The following is a 23,094-nucleotide window of genomic DNA, read 5'->3' as shown; positions in this document are numbered from 1 at the left end:
TCTGGCATTCTCTTCGACAAAACTATAGAATTAAAACTTCAACATTACAGTCAGTAGATTTTTGTTATGTAACTAAACCAGGCTATGTGGAACTAAGCAGGGTAGATAACATCAAGATGCAGATCAGAAACAATTTATTGAATGGCAGAAGAGGCTAGAGAGTGTGAATGGCCTATCCTTATGATCCTCTTATGCACTTAACACATGACAGGAAATATGCAAACTGATGGGAGGCAAGCTGGTTAAGTGTTCCCACTTCTTTGGAAAGGTTATTGACATTAATGCAAATGAATTACCCTATAAACAATCCACAGACTATCCACAGGCACTCACATTAGCCTTCTGTTAAAATGTAAATCACAAGTTAATGTTGGATTTGGTAACTAAACAATTATGCCTCTAATTGTGCGGTAATTCCCTCCTGGTAGCATACAATGGTAGTTGGTTCAGAAAATCACTTACAATCCTGCTTTTCAATACTTCCTCTATCTAACTTTGATGGTTGTGCAGCTTCCTGATGTTCTAACTCCACGATGTTGTGCCTGGGAGCACATGCATGGGGCTCGGAGTAAACTACCAGTGCATTCTCTCAAGTAAGGATGGCTGCATCCTTCAAGGGCAAGAAAGAAAAAAACTTCATTGGTATAGTATCTCTCAGAAAATCCCAACGATCTTCAGCTACTTAAATACTTTTCAATAACCATCCTGCTGTAAATCAGAAATACAACAGCCACACACTTCACAACAAGCTTGCATATTGCTAGGCAATAACAACAATATAGTATGTTGTAATCCTATTGATTGACAGATAAATATTGGCCAGGATACTGAAATAATTCCTCTGCACTTTTAAAACACAGCAATGTGTTCCTTTACATCCATCTGAAAAGGCAGATGTAGCCTCAGTTTAACATCACTTCACAATGATAGGACCTCCAATAGTTTGAATTCACGTTGTACTTTTCTGGAATTTCAGTCCACATTTTTGCAACCAACTCCTGATTTGAACCTACAAACTTCTGAGTTGACAGTGTGATGAACTGAACTACAGCTTCATAAGGAAGGAAACAGGAGATAATAGTTTTTTGTCACAGTTTCTTACTTTCAGAAGCTGTTATTAATAAGTAATTATCAAAAGGGAGTGCTCATGACGTAAGTAACTGGTTACACATTTGGGAAAGAAAAACGGTTTGCATCAACTGTAACAAAGGGATTCCATGTAGCACTTGACTCAACAGTAGATTTCAGGCCACTGTGAACATAAAATGCAACAGAAGCTTACTTTTCTTTTTCCAATGTCTCAATGGTAGCAATAGTAGTGGAATTTCACCCAATTGATCACATTTAATATATCAGCGGATTTCCAACCATTTGGGAACATCAAAAACTGTGAAATTCTGCCTTTTCAGCAAGGTCCAACTAGGTGGAATTCCACTGAGTTCACAATTTCTAACAAAAGCAATATATTTCAAGGAACTTTTCAAAAGTATCAAAGAAACTCTTACCTGCTGTCACAGCTTTTGAAGCCTTTCAACCCCTATGTTGTTTATTTCACAGCAGCCACCATGAAGAATAAGTGCCACCGCTGCTGGTTATAAGTCAGGTTGATGTAAATCGTACTGCATCCCCATTTCCTTATATTGCCTTAAAGACCCTTTCAGTTTACAGAACAGGGGAACAAAGTCATACTTTGGAAAGTTCTTCTAAAGTGCAAAGAGTAATTCTATGTGAAAGGGGTTGACAGAAGACAAGAAGCGGTGAAAGATGAGCTGGCCCCTTTCCATGGACTGTGATGAATGAGCTGATCACAACAGGTTTTGGTGAAAGCTGTAGCTGAGCTCAGTGGAGACTGCTAGGGTGACATGACTGGCAGGCCATCTCATTTACTCGCAACTCATTTCCGTTTAATATTTTATGCAGCATGTTTAAAGTTGTATTAATTCCATCCTCAAATCCATTTACTCTTCAGTCATTTGCTTCAAAAAATAAAACAGTTTGTGACCAAAATGCTGATCAAAATATACTGATATTCTCTGAACCTCTTATAGCTCCATGCAAGAAGAAAAATATACTCCTGCAAAATAATATTTGACCGCAGAGATTTATAATCCACTATGATGATCAACAAATATTTATTTTATTATTTTTAAGTCACACTAATGAGGGTCACTAGATCTTCCTACTTAATTATGCCAGCCATATTGTGCCTGACCGTCTACACAGATATCAAAAGTTTGCTTTCCTCATACTTGCATTAATATATAAACTACATGAAGGTTTTGAGCATGCTTTTCATAACGTTGTCTATTATAAATTTGCTCCAAGATGTACACCATTGTGCTGCCAGGTTATACAAAGCCAATTTTCACTTCCTTGCCTCAAAATACACACAGATTGCAAGCCTTACAGTTTCTTTTTAAGTGCACCGCATGCCTTTCTGCTCATCTCACCACATTACCTCAAGCAAGCTATCAGTTCTCATGCCTCTGTCAGAGGCCATTATAAGATGGGTAAAAGGTTGACTCCTTCCTAATTTTCCCCTTCCATCTCGGAGGAAGAACACGGTGTTTGCCCTCTTTTTCCCAAGCAACCCATGATTTGGTTTCCAAATGCTTCATGATTCAGAACACATTGTGAGAGAATTATAGGCATTGCCAATCTGTCACAGGGCAAGTTCCCAGCCTGCAGCAGTCAACTGTTGATGTTTTCCTTTGAATAAATTCAGGAGTCACAAGTGAAAATTGTGGCTTTGGCTGCTTGCTGCCTCTGACCTGATTCTTTTGGGAAGATGCCACAACATGGTCAATGTCATCTTCCACTTGACAGTTTAAATAGCATCCAGACTTAAGAATGTGCTGCTCGTTTCAGGAAGAAAAGTTACACTATTGATCTGTGTAAAACATTGAAGGGATTGATCTCAGTTTTTGTAACACTGACTCCCTGCATTATTGGTCCAGAGGGAAGATTTAGCTCAGTCAGACAAACCAGGAAAGTAAATTTTCTCCATGATATTGCATTTCAGACAGTTCAACAAAGATAGTCAAAAATAAACGCTTCCTATTTATTGTCAGTTATATATTGATCCTGATTTTTAGTCTGTGAAAACAAAATTGCTGTGTAATTTTTCTCACTTCTTCAAAGATAGCAAACAACATGGTTTGACAATTGCTCAACAACTCATTCTGAAATGAAATAGATAAATGACTCACATAGCCAACCCTTAGGTCCAATTCATTACTGCCACGTTTTCAACATCACCTGGGCAGAATGCAAACAAGAATTTTAACCAGGGAAGAGTGAACAGTTCTAATAGAACCCACCAAAATTGAATTCCATGAAAGCAAATCAAAATGGGACAGACTGATTTGCTGTCATACTATTATATTTTCTGCCTGATTTTCCTCACTGTGCAAATAAAGATGAAAATCTACCCCAATATGTCTTTCATATCATTCTTTCATAAGGCTTTTTATTCACAAGTTTTTCATACATCGTGAATGTAAACTAAATTCAAGCCAACATAGTATTGCGAATGAGTTATTTATTCAAACTGGTTGAATTCAGTTGGACCCATGAGGTCTGTAATGTGTGACACATCTTAGAATCATTCGAGGCATCACTTTATTTGTCTTACACCTCACGCATAAATGGTCCAACAAATTCTATACTGGCCCACGCATGTAAAACAATCTGCAAAAATCAGCTTGTACATCTAAAACACTAAATTAATCTGTAATTACAATGTCACACTGCAGAAAAATCCAAACAATTGATTTGACATTAGCTAGTGACTGGATCTAATGGATGTTGAACTTGAGTGTACTGAGGTACTCTGCCAGTGGTATAACGATAGATGTAGGCATATGGTGGATCCTCCTAGGCAAATGGGTTAGTTGGTATCTGCTGCACTGGGGGCACACACCAGGCACTCACTTGTAATGTGGTCGGACTGAGATGCAAGAAACAATAGCCACTGCCGCCACTGTCACCCGCATCAACTAGAGTATTTTTAAAAATTACGTTGTTACTTCCTTCTCAAAGTTCCAAGACATAATTCCAACATGACTTCAACCTTGATATGTTCATTTCCACCCATTAGAAAGCCAGTACACCTTTCCTCACTATCAGTGCTTCTGCATCTGAATGTATTAGGGATCTCTGTAAGACTAACAAAGTCAAGTCGCTTGTATATGGAGAGTTCTTACCCTCAGTGACACTTTCTCCATGTAAGGACTCTCAGTTGGAGTGATTAGTATCTCTGGGCAGAATCTTATCAGGGTCCAGCTGCTGTGGGGTTTGGAGAGATTTATGGCAGAATTGCAACAGATGTCCAGTGAGGCCCATCGCAACACCACGAGTGGTTCAGTCATTTTGGGGGATTATAACTTGCTAAATGCCTCAATAATGGCACAACTCTTATCTCGCTGATATCCAGATTCCTATCTTTCCAGATGTGCTCAACAAGCTAAACATTGAGAAATCAGAGTGGGTACCTACTGATTTCAGCTCACCGCTGGCTGCGCAAAGCCATTCATGCTACTCAGCAACAAACAACAACTCAGCGCATGATCTCTAGGCAACCGGCACAAGCACCCCTTGGCTATGGACATTGGTATTCAACATGTGCCAACCCCTCACAACCGTCATGGCATAACTCGGATTCACTTGCAGGACACTTAGAAAGTACAGACCTGCATTGCAGGGCACATTGATAGCTGGCAATGGAATGCTGCTGCACAGACATTAACTCCCACAGGCAGGTACTCAGTTTATGGATTGGCTCAGACTGCACCTCAAGTCCGTTTGCTTACTCACTTAGCACCGGCTCATTTATCACTTACTTGTATGCTCACAAAATCTACACCTTGTCTTGACACATCATGCTATCAGTACAGCCATTTTGACATGCTGTTTTGCACAGACATGCAGTCAGGCCGCATGCCATGCTCATTAATAGGAATTTGTCTGGGGTCCAGTGGGTGGAGGGCAGTCTTCATAAATGGCACACAGTGGTGTCAACTTCCTGCATGCCCCTGCTGTCTATGCATCAAACGCACTGCACAATTATTCAACCACAAAGCTATATTGAAAACTGGGTAGGAGCTGATCCACAGGTCATCAAGGGGAGACTGTTGCCTGTCAGGGCATCTCAGCATCATCAGTTATAAGCACAGCTCACACATAATCCAGTGGCTTGGCTACAGTCAATCATTCAGGTTTAGGCTAGTCACAGTTATAGAGCCTGTCTGGCTACAGTCTGGGACCGGGCATGCATCAGTTTCAACATCTCAGGGGAATTATGTATCATCAGTCTTGGAGCTGTGGGATGGGTTTTCACATGTCAGGGACAGGTGGAAATTGCCTGCTCGAATAATGGGAGGTAAAGGAGGGCGTGGAGAAATGGGCGGTGGTGTTACCTGGCCACTAGGCTGAGATCGGTGCTGATGGTGCCCGCCGCAAGCTGTGCTCCTTGCAACTACGTGCAATTCTCTCAATGAGAAATACAACTGGAAAATGGCTGGGTGCTCATGTTGGGTGAAACTGCAATCTCTATCCATTTTGGGGGCTGTAACTAAAAGCTCACGTTCAGAATTATCCAGTTACTGGCCTGTGCGTGAATATTCCACAAGTGGGCAATGAGTCTACAGTGGACGCTGGAAACTCAGCAGAAATGAATTAAAGATGGTGTTTAGATGGAAGATAGCAATGTACAGGTAAATGGTGTGATATGGTGTTGAAACAGCGACTAGTGAGACAGAATGTGGTTGTATATGTAAGGGTATGACAGCCATGTACCGTGAGCCATGGTTAGAGGCAACGCTAGTGTGCCAATGCTTGTCTGGCACTCTGTGGCCTTTCAAAGATGAGGCTGGCGTGAGGGATGCCAATCTTTTGGAGAATATGCTGAGTACTGAGTTGTTCTGGAGGTAGAATCGAATGTAAGGATTGCGTGGCGGAAGTAGGTAGCTAATAAGGTGATTTTGATAAGATGGAGCAGGAAGTTCTGCTGTAGGCTTTTTGGTGACAAACCCTCCAACAGACTTGAGGCACATGACCAAAAAAAAACTCATATTGAGCCAAAAATGAACTTAAGATTCAGCCCACTGTTCAAATGCCTGAAAGATAATTTATCTCAGTAATTGTGGGAAAGTAGGTTGCCAAATTTGCTTAGAAAGTTTCAAAGTAGGGTCTTGGCAATGAAACACTTTGGACATCCTGAAGTCAACAAAGTTCTGTGTATATGTAAGCTTATCCTTTCTTTCAAAGTGACGTTTAAACAATAACTTATTCAACATTAATTTCATTAAATCTAACAAGTATGAAATTTCAACACGGTCTATAATGATCATTGGAACAGGATAAACTGTAATTTGTCACACTGTGAGATTGTCTTTACCTGTATTAAATCAAAGTTTACTTGCATCAATGTGTTTGCAATCCAATCAATGAGATACCCTGTTGCCACAGCAAAAAACATTTACAGCTTCTGACGAAAACATACTGACTGATAAGAACATAGTAATACAAAAGCTACTGAAATAGCAGTATAGCTTTAATCGCAACGTGTCACCTGCAGTGCCAATGTGGCAAACAATATCTCAATGAAACAACATCAGAGAAAAACAAACTGACTCCTGTACAGGCTCAATGGCTAAATGCAACAGTCTGAATGACAATGAGACATGCAATCTGGAAAGAATCTGCACTTGATTCATGATCATTGATGATTAATAGCAACATTGCAATTTAATTCTGTGTTCCCAGGCTAGGAAGAAGGAAAAGGGTAACATCCAGCTCCATTCTAGCTCCTTAATGTTGTCCTTATCACTGATAGATTCAAGTTCAGGTCATTATTAAAAGAGTGTAAAGAAAACAATATGAAACTCTGCTCAGCTGAATCTTTTTCCAATATTGTCAAAGTTTTACAAAACCAAAGGTCATATCTTACTTTTATATATCCACGGGATATGAGATCACTATCTAGGCCAACATTTATTGTTCATCCCAGCTGGAGTTGAGAAGCTGTTGGCGAGCAGCCTTCTGAACAGCTGCAGTCCATTTGCCGTAGGCACCCCCACAATGCTGTTAGGTAAAGAGTTCAGCATTTTGACCCAGTGACAGAACAGCACTCTGTTTCCAGGCAGGATGGTGGGTGGCTTAGAAGGGGATGTATCTGCTGGCCTTGTCCTTCGAGAAAATAACAGTCATAGATTTGGAAGGTGCTGTGTAAGGAGTCTCAGAGAATTTCTGCAGGTCCATCTTGTGGATGGTATACACCACTATGACAGAATTTTGTTGATGGAAAGACTAAATATTTGAGGATCTGGTTGCTTTATCCTGTGTGGTGTCTAGTTTCTTGAGTGTTGCTGGAGCTCTATTCATCCAGACAATTGGAAAGTATTCCATCACATTCCTGACGTGTGCCTTGTGAGTGGTGAACCGGATTTTGGGAGTCTAGAGGTGAGTTGCTCACCATAGGATTCCTAGCCTCTGACCTGCTCTTATTGCCACAGTATTTGGGGAGGCAAAGACCTGGTGGTACTGTTACTATACTAGTAATTCAGGTTCAAGTGCAGTGATGCTTCTTTGAAATGGACATATCTGAAGGATTGTGAATGGTGCTGAACATTGCAGTCAGCTGTGAACATTCCCCACTTCTGACCTTACGATGAAGGGAAGGTCATTAATGAAGCAGCTGAAAATGTAAAGGCCGAGGACACTGTGGAGTTGTCCTGGAGCTGAGGATGAATGGCTGCTGTTGATCGCAAGCATCTTCCATTGTGCCAATTATGACTGCAACCAATGGCTAGCTTCCCTCTGATTCCCATTGGCTCTATTTTGTTAGGGCTCCTTGCTGCCATACATGGTCAAATGCAGCATTGATGCCAAAAAGACAGTCGCTCTCACCTCACCACTGGAAATCAGCTCTTCGGTTCACGTTTGAACCAACTTTGTAATGAGGTCAGGTTCTGTGTGGGCCTCGCAGAACACAAATTGGGCTTCATTAAGCAGGTTATTGCTGAGCTGGTGCTTCTTGATAGCACCGTTAATGACAACTTCTATCACTTTATGGATGATCGAGAGTATACAGATGGGTGGTAATTGACTGGGTTGCATTTTCACTGCTTTGTGTGTACAGGACCTATCTGAGTATTTTCTCACATTGGCTGGTAAATGCAATATAGTAGCTGTACTGGATCAGGTTGGCTGGAGAGCACAGCTAGTTCTGCAACACCAGTCTTTAATACTATTGCTGAAATGTTGTCGGGGCACATAGTCTTTACAGTAACCAGAGTCTCCTGTCTTTGCAACTCAATGAGATATATTTTCTTTTAGCAATATATGTGGACTAAACAGAGGTTGCTGGAAAAGCTCAGCAAGTCTGGCAGCATCTGTGAAGAGAAAGCAGAGTTAACATTTTGGGTCAAGTGACCTGTCTTCAGAACTGATGATAGCTGGGAAAATGTTGGTTTATATGCGCAAGATAGAATGGGGGAAGGAGTAAAGAGTAAATGATAGGTGGGGATAGAGATCAAAGAGATTGTGTCTTGGTCAGAAAAGGCAATAGCGCTCTCTGGAGAAACGTTCTCAAGCCTCACAATACACTGACAGGAAATAACTTCTCCTAATCTCCATCCTAAATGAGAGAACCCTTCTGATTAAACCATGACATTGAGTCCGAATCTCTCCCATAAGAGAAAACATCCTTTGAGCATCCATCCTGCTAAGTCCTCTCAGCATCTTCCTTGTCTCAGTAAGACGATTGTTTATTCTTCTGAGCACAAATACAACCCAGCTTGGCCAGACATCCTCTTAGGATAAAGTCCTCATTCAGGTATCAGACAACTGTACCTTCACAGAAGAATGTTTGAAGAACTTATTGAAAGGACTCCTTGTCCGAAAAAATGTAAAATTGGATTCTTTTGCACTGTGGCATACATCGCACGGGGAACAAAATGGTGTTTTAGGAAACAAGCAAGGCACAAAGCAGAGAGTGCACTTAACACACCATATCAGAGGAACCAGTAAAACACCTGACCTCATTGTGATCATAAGAAAACACACAAGATGAGGGAAATCTAGAAAAACACTGGACAATTCAGCTGTCTGCACAGCACAATGAGCTCAATGTTTAACCTTCTCTACTCCCAGAAAGTGCAACCACCTCATTCCCACAGAACAGTCAGGCAGTGATATTTCCAATTTTAGGTTGTTTTTCTTAAGAACTTGAGAAGTTTCAAATCAGAAACAGCTGATAACAGACTTGTAATTCAAGTTGATGTAAGCCCAAATAGGAAGGCAACTATAACACAACATCATAACAAAACAATTGCAGAATGTGTTTATAAACTTTAAGGGAATTGTAAAATGTACTTTAATTGGAAATGTCATTACTAAAGAACAGTGTATAATTTATGATCAGAAAGAGACTGCAAAAGTCATTTAAGGGAATAGAGTCGTTTATATTTAATAATAGTATACCTATATATCATATCAAACTAAAGAGAGGGAGTTTTGACAAGCCTGAATGTAATCCCAGAATGTCCCCGTCTCTAATAATTAGATAAGTTCAGGATAAGGGCCCTGCAGCTTTTCAATTAGGAGAGCTTTGCTGTTTTTATGGAGCTTTTTTTCCCTCAGAGTTTATAAGTTTCTTTTTCCTGAGTTAAAGTATTCTCTTGAAGTACAACTTTCAAAAGGCTCTTTACCTTACAACAGCATACTCCTCACCCCTGCTGCTGCACAGGAATGATTCATAACTTATTTGATTCTACAAAAACCTTGAGGGGAGGGGGGCTGTCAATGTTACATTCTTCAGGGAGGAAAAAAAATCAAAGGAGAACACTGACATCTCACTAATCGTGATCTACAAAAGCTCTGAAGCACATTATACAAGGAAAACATTGGGTTGTTGGACAAATGGAAAAAAAGTGGCAACTTAAAACTCTGCAGATCCTTCCACTGAGATAAAATAAAAAGTTTCATAGTTTATGAATGAAAAAATAAATATGCCAGTGTTTGTTCATTTAAACTGGTCTTTTCATTTTAAAAATGTACTTTTCACCTCCTGTTATGCATAAAGGTAAAGATGGCAAGCCCCTGTCTCAGCCTTAGACAGACACTTGTTGTTACACAGTACCGATGCTTCACAATGTTGCACACACCTTGAAACAATGTCTTCAACGAAGAAAATGTCATGTTCAACACAGAAGTATCAACATACTGTGTGAGCTCCAGGTGAGGTATATTTGAATATGTGAAAACAGATCTGCTCCAGAAACTTGGTTAAAAACTGCAGCTTACTGCCTTCCCCGTGCTCCCTGCCCCAACCTTACCAATCAATGTATATTGTAGTAACAGTTACATTTGTCTTACTGCAGTATGTTTCTTTAAAAGGAAAGCAGCTCATTGTTAATCTAGGCCAAATGGAACAAGATCACACGGCTCTGATTCCACACTCCTGCAGCTATGAACATTTTGAAAGATCTTTAAGAACTTTGCTGGGTGAAAACATCCATTTGACAGGGAAGATTAAATAGATCACAATGATGCCTGAATTTATTAAGTAATATAATTGGATTCACTGTCATAAACCTTCGTATAGTTTGGTGTAGCAATCATCTTATGAACACTCATTTATTTCCTTTCCAACAGACCTAAAAGAGGTTTATCATTCCCCTGTCAGTGCTTTTATGCGTTTCCAAATGTTAACAAGATTACTGAGAGAAAGAATTGCTGTAAACAACATATTGGCTTAGTTCCAAAATAGCATATTCTACAAATGATTGTCTTGGATTGATGCCAAAGATGGAAAGTGCACTTGCACATTACACAATAGTATAGTCAAGTGCAAAGACAACATTCCTCAGCAATAATACTAATGTCAACAAAGCTGTGGTTTTAAATTAACGGCTGTGGATTATTAAAATCATCTACACAAAAATCCAATTAGTGCACACAGCTTCTTTATTTTTTATCCAATTACTCCCCTCCACTCTTAAAGGTGTTGACTCAAACTGCAATTCCATTCAGTACCATTGCACAGGAACGGGAAGCCCTCCCTTGCTTCCAGCTTTACCAATACTTGTACGCAAGCCTAGACACTGAGTCTGAACAGACAAGCGCAATCCTTTCCTCTGATGGTATGAAGTCCATAGCTGGAAATGTTCCAGCGATCTTAAACTAGTTGATCATTCTTAATCCAAAATACGGTTGTTCTCACACTGCTGCCCCACTGAAATTAGTGAACATAGTGCAAACCACAGGTCAGCCTTGGAGACTTCAAAATGTATGCAGTTCAGTAACAAACCAAGCAGGGCAGTTAAAAGACCAATCAAAGAAGTTCACCCAAAAAGAGAATACTTTTGCTCTTTTTAGAAGCAATGTCAAAGAAAAGTGGAGAGATGTGACTATATTTGGCATCAGCAATTTTTAAGAATAAGTGAATCTGTTGAGTCAGCAAATTAAAATTGAAGTGAGTAACTTTGATAATAAGATACTAGGTCAAGGGAAAAAAAAATAAACTAAGAATGCTCAGTTCCTTGCACACTAAGCGAGTATCACTGCTTAATCTCAAAATCTTGCTTGATTACATTATTGAAAATGTTTAGAGTACCACAATCAGGTTCTTACATTGTAACTCACCCACAACAGAACAGTACATGAGAGATTTTTGTCCACTGCACTGAAATGAGGACTTCAGCAAGATGCAGCTGGAACGGTGGTTCCAGCGGCACAATATTATGGAAGGACATTTCATGGTAGCTGTTGTTGGCATTGTTGTCTCTGGACATATTATTTCAAGCACAGATCAGAAAACATTAACCCGACAGAAACAAAATCATCGTAAAACTAAGCAAAGCAGAGCAGCCTCAGCATTTTACTTTTATCTTTAAAACTAGGTTGGCATATTTAATTGATTTTATTTTAAATGATAGTGTACTTAAAATAAGTTCATCCTCATGTACCATATAATGCAGGCACGTCTGACTAAACTCAATGAGGCATGTTATTTGGGAGCTCTGTATGCGCTACATGCTGCATTTAATGTGCAAAATGTAAGGAATGTTTGGCTAAATAGCCTGGAATTTCTTGAACAGTTGCAGGGCAGTTATGGCATAAAGGTAGAACTATGCCATTTTCTGAGGAAATGCACCAGTGATTGATTTAGTGGGTTACATGTTGAATCATGACTGCATAAGTTTCCTTGGTCAATTCAGCAGTTTAAATTAGGAGCACCAAAAATCAACATGGATAAAAGTAGCTGTTGTTTCACTGTCACCCTCTCGACACTAAAACCAGCTATTCCTCTTGTTTCACACAATTCTTAAAAGTCTCTTCTTCATGAGACTTGCTCCGTATTTGTCACATCTTTAAAAGCTATATTATTTTCTATGCATCTGCATGTACCATTAGAAAGAGATGAGTGACTCTAAATATTTTGCGGTATTGAACGTAAAATTGATGGTTTGTTGGTTTTGGATTTAACTGACATAAAACCACTAAAATAAAGAGAGTGTCAAAGAAAGAAGACAACATGTAGAATCCCTACAGTGTGGAAACAAGCCCTTTGGCCCAACAAGTCCACAATGACCCTCAGAACATTCCACCTAGACCCATCCCCCTGTAACCCACTTAATCTCCACATCCCTGAACATTATGGGCAATTTAGCATGGCCAATCCATCTAGCCTGCACATCTCTGGCTCAGTAGTTAGCACTGCTGCCTCACAGTGCCAGAGACCCGGGTTCAATTCCACCCTAAGGCGACTGTCTGTGTGAAGTTTGCATGTTTTCCCTGTATCTGTGTGGGTGTCCTCCGGGTGCTTCAGTTTCCTCCCACAGTTCAAAGATGTGCAGAGTGGGTGGATTGGCCATGCTAAATTGCCCGTAGTGCTCAGGGATGTGTAGATTAGATGAGCTATAGGGGGATGAGTCTGGTGGGATGCTCTGAGGGTCGGTGTGGACTTGTTGGGCTGAAGGGTCTGTTTCTATTCTGTGGGGATTCTGTGAATCGATGAATCTTTGGACTGTGGGAGGAAACCGGAGCAGCCGGAAGAAACCCACGCAGACATGGGGAGAACGTGCAAACTCCACACAGACAGTTGCCCAAGGGCGGAATCAAACCCAGGTCCCTGGTGCTGTGAGGCAGCAGTGCTAACCACTGAGCAACCGAGCTGCCCTGTTCCACACTTTCTTCAGGTTCCACTTTCTTATGGTGAGATTAGTCTTGTCTTTAACATTTGGTATGTACTGATGCACCCATCAGGAAATTTTAACTTAAGTTTCTGATGGCATCAATTGTGGCAAGATTTCTACATGGATGATGGAATATCTTGTTTTCTCTATGATAAGCATTTTCTCTTCATCCCTTACTAGCCAATACTCTCTATCATTAACAAAGCACAAAGTAGCTGATTGGATCCCAGAAAATCAATTTTTTGTTAGCAACATTGGTCCCAATCTTCCAACCTTCCATGGGCATCAATAAGGTGTGTGGACCATCAACAGCAGCAGAACTGTATTGCAGCACACTCTGTGGCCTCATGGCCCAGCACATGCCTCACTTAACCATTACCATCGAGCCAGGGGATCAACCCTGGCTCAATGGAGAGTGGAGCAGAGCATACCAGGAGCGGCATGAGGGGTGCATAAAAATGAGGTGTCAACCTGATGAAGCTACCAGCCAGGCCTACTTGCACACCAAACAGCAACATCAGCAAGCGACAGACAAAGTTAAGCGATCTCTCAACTAATGGATCATATCTAAGCTCTAAATCCTGCCACATTCAATTATGAATGGTCATGAACAGTTAAACAATTCACTGCAGGAGGAAACTCCATAGATCTCCCTGTCCTCAATGATGGATTTGATGAACAAATTAGTGCAAAAGATTAGGTTAAAGCATTCACAGCAACCTTCAGCTGGAAGTGCCAAGTGGATAATCCATCTCAACTTCCTCCAGTAATTCCCATCATCACCAATGCCAGTCTTCAGCCAATTCAATTCATGACAAATGGTATCAAGAATTGGTTGCAGGCACTGCATAGTGAGGAGGCAATGGGCTCTGACAACATTCTGGTAATAATACTGGAGACTTTTGCTCTACACCTTGCTTCCACCCTAGCCAAACTCCAGTACGGTTATAACACTGGCATCTATCTGACAAAGTAGAGTAGTGTCCAGGTATGTCCTGTACACAAAAAGCAGGATAAATCCAACCCATCCAAGTACCATCCCTTCAGTCTACTCTTGATCATCAATAATGTGATGGAAGGTGTCTTCACCAATGTTATGAAGCAGTACCTGCTCAGTAATAACATGCTCACTGATACCCAGTTTGGGTTCTGCCTGACCCACTGAACTCTATAAGTGAGGTGACATTGGCATGAAGGTCACATTCAATTGAGCATGGCATCAAGGAACCCCGACAAAACTGGAATCAATGCATATCGGGGGAAAACTTTCCACTGCTTGGAGCCATAGTTGGCACATAGGAAGGTGACTGTGGTTGTTGGAGGTCAGTCATCTCAGCTCCAGGACATCTCTACAGGAGTTCTTCAGGATAGCATCCTCAGCCCAACCATTTTCACCTGCATTAATAACCTTCCCTCCATCAGAGGCTTCGAAGTTAGGATGTTCACTGATGATTGCACAGTGTTCAGCACCATTCACAACTCCTCAGACACTGAAGCAGTCAGTGTCCAAATGCAACAAGAACTGGACAATATTTAGGCTTGTGCTGACAAGTTGCAAGGAATACTTGTGCCACACGGGCACCAGGCTATGACTATCACTAATAAGAGACAATCAAACCACTGACCCTTGACATTCAACGGCGTTACCATCACTGAATCCCCAGCAATCCTGGTGGTTACCGTTGACCAGAAACTCAACTTGATTTGTCATATAAATACAATGGACAGAAGAGCATGTCAGAGGCTAGAAATAGCGTGGTGAGTAAATCACTTTCTGACTGCCCAAAGCTTGTCCATCATCTCCAAGGCACAAGTCTGGAGTGTGACGGAACACTCCCCACATGCCTGGGTAACTGCAGCACCACATCCATAAACATCAACTCCCTCCACCACTGACATGCAGTAGCTGCAGTGTGTACCATTCGCTAAAATTCAGTAACGATCCTTAGATAGCACCTTCCAAGCCCATAACCAACTCCATCTAGAAGGTCAAGGGCAGCAAATATAAGGGAACACTAGAATTTGCAACTTTCACTTCAAGCCACTCACCCATCCTAACTTGTAAATATATTTGCTCACTGTCACTGTGTCAAAATCCTGGAATTTCCTCCCAAAGGACATTGTGGGTCTACCTTTCGCATATGGACAGCAGCAGTTTAAGCAGGTAGCTCATCACTACCTTCTCAAGGGCGAGTAGTCTTTGACAATAAATGATGGACAACCAGCAATGCCCAGGACCCACAACAGAATTTTTAAATTAAGTATTTGTGAGTACAATTCTGCATATCATAAATGCATGAGAAAGATCCATACACATCAGCACTCTCCTCAGTAATACAGCCAAGACTAACAATGTGTAAAGCTGCCTGGGTTAGATTTAAAATAGGTCTCACTATTGAAGAGTCAAGCAGGAGAGCTGATTTTTTTTTTCAAAATGAAGCATTTACAAAGAGCGCGGTCACATCTTCAAGAGCCGAGTTGGGACAATTCCAAAGCAGTTCACATGTAATTTGTTTCACACGCTGTGACCACTGTTATACAGCCGTTCTATACACCACTCATGTGGTCTTCAGATGAACTGAGTGACTTGTTGATTGTTTTCAGTGATGTTGACTGAGGAAACAATCTCTCTCAGAGATCACTTTGAGAATCCCATGACATCCTTCAAACTCATTTTATGAGGATTTAACATATGCCCTGATCATTGTTTAATCTAACACATCTTCAAAACAGGAATTGGCCATTCAGTCCACTCAGCCCTGACTATTATTTTTCCATTATCTCACCGTTGTTTACTGTGCAGAATTAACTCCCGTTCAATGGATCATTTTAGCCCCTTCAGAACACAATAAACTTTATTTACAAAATATGATTATTTTAGGATTCGGATGAGCATGAAGCTTCTAGCTTATTTTCAGCCTGATCTCCCCACCCTTCTCCCCATCTGAAGATTAGTTCCAGACCTTGTGTTCGCCAATGCCAAGTCTGAAATCTGACACCCATAATCCCAACATACCCAAATATGAGGAACATAGATCATTTATAAAGGGAGAAATTTTTCATCTTAGTGGAGGAATCAATATTCACTGGGCGCAGTTTTACACTGGGAAACAAGAGGTTTAGAGGGGATTTAAAGAAATATTTTTTCACACAGAGGGTTGTGCGAACTGTATCTCACTGCCTAAAATCATGGTAGAGGCAGTACCATCAAAAAATATTTACATGATTGCTTGAAGTGATATATAAGGATACAGGCCAAGTGCTGGAAAATGTGATTAGAAAAGATAGATGCTTGATGATTGGCGCAGACATGATGAGATGAAGGGTCTTTTGATGCTGTAAAATCTCTATGACTATAATTTTTTTTACTTTAAAATGTTTTTTTAATTCTAATATTGTTTTTCTTCAATTGCCATCCACACACAAATGTAATATGGCCCTTATTGCTACCACTTGATCCATGAAGAAACCACTAAACTAAAATATAGTACTGCGGTGCTGGAAGTCTGAAACAGCAGCATCTTTAGAGAGAAGTCAGAGGTAACATTTCAAGTCCAGTTATCCTTCTTCAGGAAGAAGGGTCACTGGACTTGAAACATTGACTGTTCTTTCTTTCCACTGAAGCTTTTTGTGATATTGAATATGGCACAAATACAAGCAGGAGGCCCAAGTATATTTTTCCTGTTTTTCTCAAAATAATGCCATGGATATTTTTATATGTTTACCTGCATAGGCAGAACAGCACTCAGTTTAACACCTCTGCCAACAGTCACCATGTTGACAGCACAGTTCAGTTCTGATTTGGAGTGTGAGCCTACATTTTGTGTTTAAGTCTCAACACTTAGGCTTGAACACAGATAACATTCTTACTCAGAGACAAGAGTGCTGCCAATTTAACTATGACTGATACTGAAGTCAACTGAGATCCTAATATGACGATTGCTCAGGCCTCCTGACAATAACTTTGAATGGAGACAACAAAAATTTCATTAATTTAGCATTCCCTTTGGGCACAAGGTGTGAATCTTTGCCTGCCATTATTCCAAAGAAGATTCAACAAGAAAAGGAATTTACTGCAAGCAACTGTGGGGCAAATAAAAAAAAACTTGTTGGAAGGTATTCCTGATGGAAACTAATGGCTCCTGTAAGATCAAACACTGTGTTTCTTTCTGTAGTTAAATACATTTCTACAACTTGTACACATTACATTCATAAGGCTTAAAGGATTTTTGGTTAAATCCGTGGACAGCCGAGGATGCATCTTTTCTGAGTATGCACAGACCACTAAAATGTGACCAAAATCCTAATGCGAATGCATAACCCATCAAGTGTCGCGACATTAATGTATTGACTAGCGCTTGCACAGAAACACTGCTATAGCAAAGATTCTTAAAATAAAGCATAATTGTTTCAGCTAATGGTTTAGGAAATACTTACTTTTTTGGAATGATTACACATAATCCCTGACTTAGAAAAGCAAACAGATTTTTCTGAAGAAGCATGTGTTGAATCCACAGTTGCAGCACTGTAGTAGCAAATATAGATGATGATTATTTTCATTTTACCAGTATTGCTGTTATCTAGACATTATTGGAAATTTCTTCACCTTTCTAAGCAACTTATATCTGCAGTGCCTCAATATTACATTTTTACAGCTTCAGCAATGAGTTAAAAAAGCTAATCTTTGAAAGAGTTCCATTCAACCTTGATCTGTGATGAAGATTACTTTATATATATTGTATATTTTCCTTAGAGCAGAGAAGATTGAATAGGGACCTGAGTGAGTTGTACAAAAATATGAGGAACATAGATAATTTATAAAGGGAGAAATTTTTCATCTTAGTAGAGGAATCAATATTCACAGGGCGCAGTTTTACACTGGGAAACAAGAGGTTTAGAGGGGATTTAAAGAAATATTTTTTCACACAGAGGGTTGTGCGAACTGTAACTCACTGCCTAAAATCATGGTAGAGGCAGTACCATCAAAAAATATTTACATGATTGCTTGAAGTGATATATAATTATACAGGCCAAGTGCTGGAAAATGTGATTAGAAAAGATAGGTGCTTGATGATTGGTGCAGACATGATGAGGTGAAGCTGTATGATGCTGTAAAATCTCTATGACTATAATTTTTTATACTTTAAAATGTTCTTTTAATTCTAATATTGTTTTTCTTCATTTCTATCCACACATAGCTGTAATATTGCCCTTACACTTAGAGCTTGGGGATTGAAGCAATCATACAATTCTCTACAAACAATCAGGAGCAGTGTAATCCAAGAAAGTTTGATGCCAACTGACTGCTTTCAGAATTAACCACCACACTACCCTCTTCCTGATCCAACACCATAATACTCTTGGGTGTTCCATTTAGTCATGGCCAGGAAATAACAGAAATTGTTTCACTAAAGCAAATGGATCAATGCAACATCCAGACCTAGAGCTATCATCCACAAGGAAGCTCATGTAATGAATTAATTACTTCAGCCATTTTAGTATTGGTTTAGGGACAATATTCAACTGTCTAAAAGCTCAAGGTTGATTCTTAGAAAATTACCTTGTTTAAGTTAGGGCCCAATCATTATTATTTTTAAAATGCAATCATATATAAACTGTTTTGGAAAATTATAGGAACATCATTTAGATGCAAAATGAAGCACTTACCTTCACACTCATCTCCTCTCTGCTGAAATCCTGCTTTGCAGATGCACTTGCCAATGGGCACCAACCACTCACCCTCTGCACTGCAGTGCATCTTGGGAGGGTTTTCTGTTTCCTCTTCTGCATCACTGACACAGGTTCCACGCACCTCCACCAGGGATGAAAATTCAGACCCTGTCACCGTGTCGGGGAATACCGCCAAATTTTCCACAATTGACCAACATTTCTTATAGTAAACACGTACCGACACCAGGGCAATGCAGGCACCCACATCCTGGAAAGCCAAGTAGAATCCTTTTCTCGACAAAGGCCCGATTTCTCGCACCTCTGTGTTAAGTTTCATTACACGTTCCCCAAGGTCCCCTTGAGTAAAACTTTCATCAGCTGCAATAGTATCTATTTTGAGGTACTGACTCTCCTTAATGTTCCAGCCAGCATCTGAGTCACTTTCAAAGTAATACAGATTAAATGTCTCTTTACATGTCCCCAAGACTCCTGGAATGCTATTACAATCCCTCAGGGTAAACTTCACCTCCACAAATATCCTCTGAGCATTGCCTCTTGCAATCCAGTTAGTCCGCAGCCAGTTGTTCTGATTAGGTTCCATTACTCTGCACACCTGGTACGTGCGGATAGGAATGTAGTTCTCATCTACGCCACTGATCTCTTCCCACTGAAAGGCAACAGTACAAGATATAACCTTCTCATAGTATGACAATAATCTGAAATCAAAATACAACATCCCTTTTTATTTTTAAAAGCTGTATTTTGAAACATTACAAATAAAATTCACACAGGCGTCTTTGTAAGGCATCAAAGTGGATATTGCAATGTGAACTTCTGTAAATCTTTTCTTGCCTGCCATAAACCGGCAAATGTTTTAGATGTGGGCAAGTTAAAAGTATTAGATTTGCAAGTTTTACCACCAATATGATGTAAAAGGTTTCTGAAGTGGAGTAATTACAAAAAAGCTTCCAGATAAAAATGATATATGCCAAACCACCCAACAATAACTCTAACTTCTAACAAAAGAAAGTAATACCAACAATGAGCTATTTTTACACTCTCCCCATGGGATAGTGCTGTGTACTGAAAGACGCAGTAAGATGAATCTATCTAAAGGAGAATGATCAACTGTCCAATGACAAAAGCAACGTACTATGGATGCTGGAAGTCTGAAATAAAGACAAAAATTCCTGGGAACACTCAACAGGTCAGCCACCATCTGTGGAGAGAAATACTTAACATTCTAGGTTCCCTAAGATTCGACTGAGATCTGTTTTTATTTGGGCCTCCATGAACAAGAGATTAGAAATGTAGTTTTGGAGCTCAACATTCCCTAGATGATTTTCCTGAAAGAAATTTTAATAGATGGAATATCCTGCAGTGTTTGTGCCAAATTCCTAACCTGATTTCTAGATCAGAATGTTTTACACACCAGGACCACGTTTCTTTTAATATGACCCCAAAATCTCTAGACCATGCACATTCAGCCAAAACTTTTGTGCAAATTAAAAGAAGAATTTTCTGTCTACTACGTCAAGTGGTTCTCGCTCCCTTTAATCAAGCAGATACTTTTTCCCTCCATATCAAAAGTTTATTGTATCCATTTCCAAAAAGGACTGCTAACAGATTCTCAATGCTACAGCACTATCAGTTGAGAGATGCATTGAACAGGAAATGTCCCCAGCAACAGCTAGGTGAAATTACCCCAAAACTGCTACTCCATTTGGCCCAGGGAGGAAATAAGTTGGATCTCCAGACAATGCCGAGTTAGCTGGTCACCTGTTTGGTTGTCTGCAATATCATCAAACAGGATTTACAGTTGATCTTAATACCTCTAGTCAAAGGTGAAACTAATTATACTGGGTTGCTATGCAAAGCTCTATGCTAGAAATGCATGTGTAGACGTTAAAGAACAAGGTTAACTTTAATTAGCATTTGGCACACAGTTTACCAATGGGTGTTGCTGATGCTTAATGTACACTGAGCCTATCAGTAAATGGGATCATGCAATTTTACTATATGGCTATTTGCTTGGTAAAATAGCATTGTTGACTTCACCCTGCACTGAAAGAAAGTCAGGGAAGGAATTGAAGCACAGCTGTGGCTGTGAAAGATTGGGAAGGGTGGAGCTCAAAATCTAGAAATCCTTCAGTATCTGTTTGGTTGCTTTGATCTTCAGCCTCCACCAGGGGCAGCCTAAAGTCCCTGGAACTCAGGGGTCTCAGAGCAGACCTCAGCATCACCTTTCTTCAACAGAAATCTCAGTAATCACGCAACGCAGAAAGCGAGGTGGGATATCAATAAAGTCTTTTTTCACCTTAGTAAAATGCTAGGTTTGAACTTGTGCCAAACTCACTTATTAACACGTCCAAATAACTTCTGGAACAAAGCAGTGGAGTCAGCAATAGGACAATATACAGCCATTTTTCTTTCCTCATATCTTTGAAGAGCACCTCAGGCCAGATGTTCCAAGGTGGTAATTCTACCATGGCTGGATATTCCACAGTCTTTAAAACAAAATTCTAAAATTTTTGACACAGAAATGGACTTTTTTTACTGTCCAATTTTAAAGTATATTCATATGGATTAAATCCTGATTGATTAATGTATGAAATTTAACAAGCACAAGGTTTATTAACTTCTCTCTGACAGCAGCCTGAAAAATCTTCAGAATTATTTTTCCACGCATACGTAGGAAACAAAGAGGTCAAAGGACACTTTAATTTTAATCATGTCCCAAACAATCACTTCAGGTATTTTCTGAGTGACTGAGATCAACATTGATGAGCATATGGTTTGCATATGTACAGAGCTCTTCATTACTCTTCTGAATCACATTGAAAGAAGAATGGTGCAAGTGCATGAACCACACACTTTGAAACACTGAGCCCTACTGGAAAAAGTGTGTCTTACAAAATGAGAAGAAATAGAACACTTAGTCTCAAAGTTAAGCTTTGTAGCTTATAGCTATACCAACAGAGAAACTAATTTATGAATCACTGCATAATCAAACTCTCCCAATCCTAGGATATGTCTTACCAAAAATTTTATTGATGTTTGTGCCCAGCAATAAAAAGATCATTTCACATTATTTGTGCAGTGTCTGATTTTACATCCAATTTTGCCTATCCTAATGCCAGAATCTTACATTTCCCTTTGTTTTTAACATTAGGTACACAATACACATGACCAGTTGAAAAAGGTTATTACATATACATGTAAGAAACTGAAGAATCCCTTTTTAACAAAGGTCTAATTATCAGTTTCCAGTTTAATAAATTCACAACTGACTAGCTGAAAATCAGCATTTTGTGAAAATGTACAACAGCTGGTATGGTGACTAAATTAAAATTTATGCAATATCGTCAAGCAGGAAATGTACTTGTAGGAAAGAATTATGGTAACACAAATTGACAAAATAATTTGTAAAATTTTATAACCTATTAATTATTTAGGGAAGTGAGAGATGCAATTTTAAGGTTAATTATCATTAATATAACAAAAGAAATGAAGCAGTTAATACATAAAATATCCTTTTCACTAATTTTTTTATTGGTGAAGTCACAACATATTATTGCCTGATGAGCTTTAGTTGTATTTTTACATTCAATATCCCACACCAGACTATCGTGCTGCTCTCTCATTACAGAAAGAGAGCGTGAGAGACAGCTGGTGGCGGATCAGAGACAACTGATGGTGGTTTAACCTGAGGGTTGCCTTGTCTCAAGCAAGAGCAGAGCTTGAGAAGGACAGTCCTTCATGGTGAACTCAGCCAGTCCAAGAATTGGGCTGCATATCAAACCAGCCAACTGAGCGAACCAATTCCCACAACACACCCCCCTACCCCCACATTTGATATCATACAAATTCACTTTCTTCGTGTCCCAAATATTACATTCAGTGGTCTGTTAGTCATGCAGGCGTAATCCACGTTTTATCGTTACTTAGCTTCTGTAGGATTCCTGTTTGATTACTTCCTTTTTCATAAACCATTGTAATGGAATGCCTTATTTGGTACAGCATTTACTGTTAGACAGTGAATATTATTTGAATGAGCACTAAGCTGAATTATAAAGGGAAGCAGACAAGCCGAGAACAATGACAGCACTAAGTAATACCTGTTGGTAGTGCATGAAATAGTTGCATTAAGGGCTGTCATATGAACCAGAGAAAGCAGAGAGGAATGTTCTGACTAAAACACAGCTTAAAAAGACAAGCTCAGACA

The 23,094-nt window shown here is 39.8% G+C and overlaps 1 protein-coding gene across 6 annotated transcripts in view; it reads right to left on the bottom strand.

Annotated features, from left to right (window-relative positions):
- Positions 1-23,094, bottom strand: part of epha7 (eph receptor A7) — a 285,269-nt gene that overhangs the window by 256,081 nt on the left and 6,094 nt on the right. For all 6 annotated transcript variants that reach the window (XM_048531168.2, XM_048531170.2, XM_048531171.2 and 3 more), the window contains exon 3: positions 18,867-19,536. In XM_048531168.2, coding sequence (XP_048387125.1) covers positions 18,867-19,536 — 670 coding nt within the window. The remainder of the gene's footprint in view (positions 1-18,866; positions 19,537-23,094) is intronic.

Source organism: Stegostoma tigrinum, chromosome 4 (genome assembly GCF_030684315.1).
Source record: "Stegostoma tigrinum isolate sSteTig4 chromosome 4, sSteTig4.hap1, whole genome shotgun sequence".
Lineage (NCBI taxonomy): Eukaryota > Metazoa > Chordata > Chondrichthyes > Orectolobiformes > Stegostomatidae > Stegostoma > Stegostoma tigrinum.
This window is presented reverse-complemented; position numbering and strand designations above follow the sequence as displayed.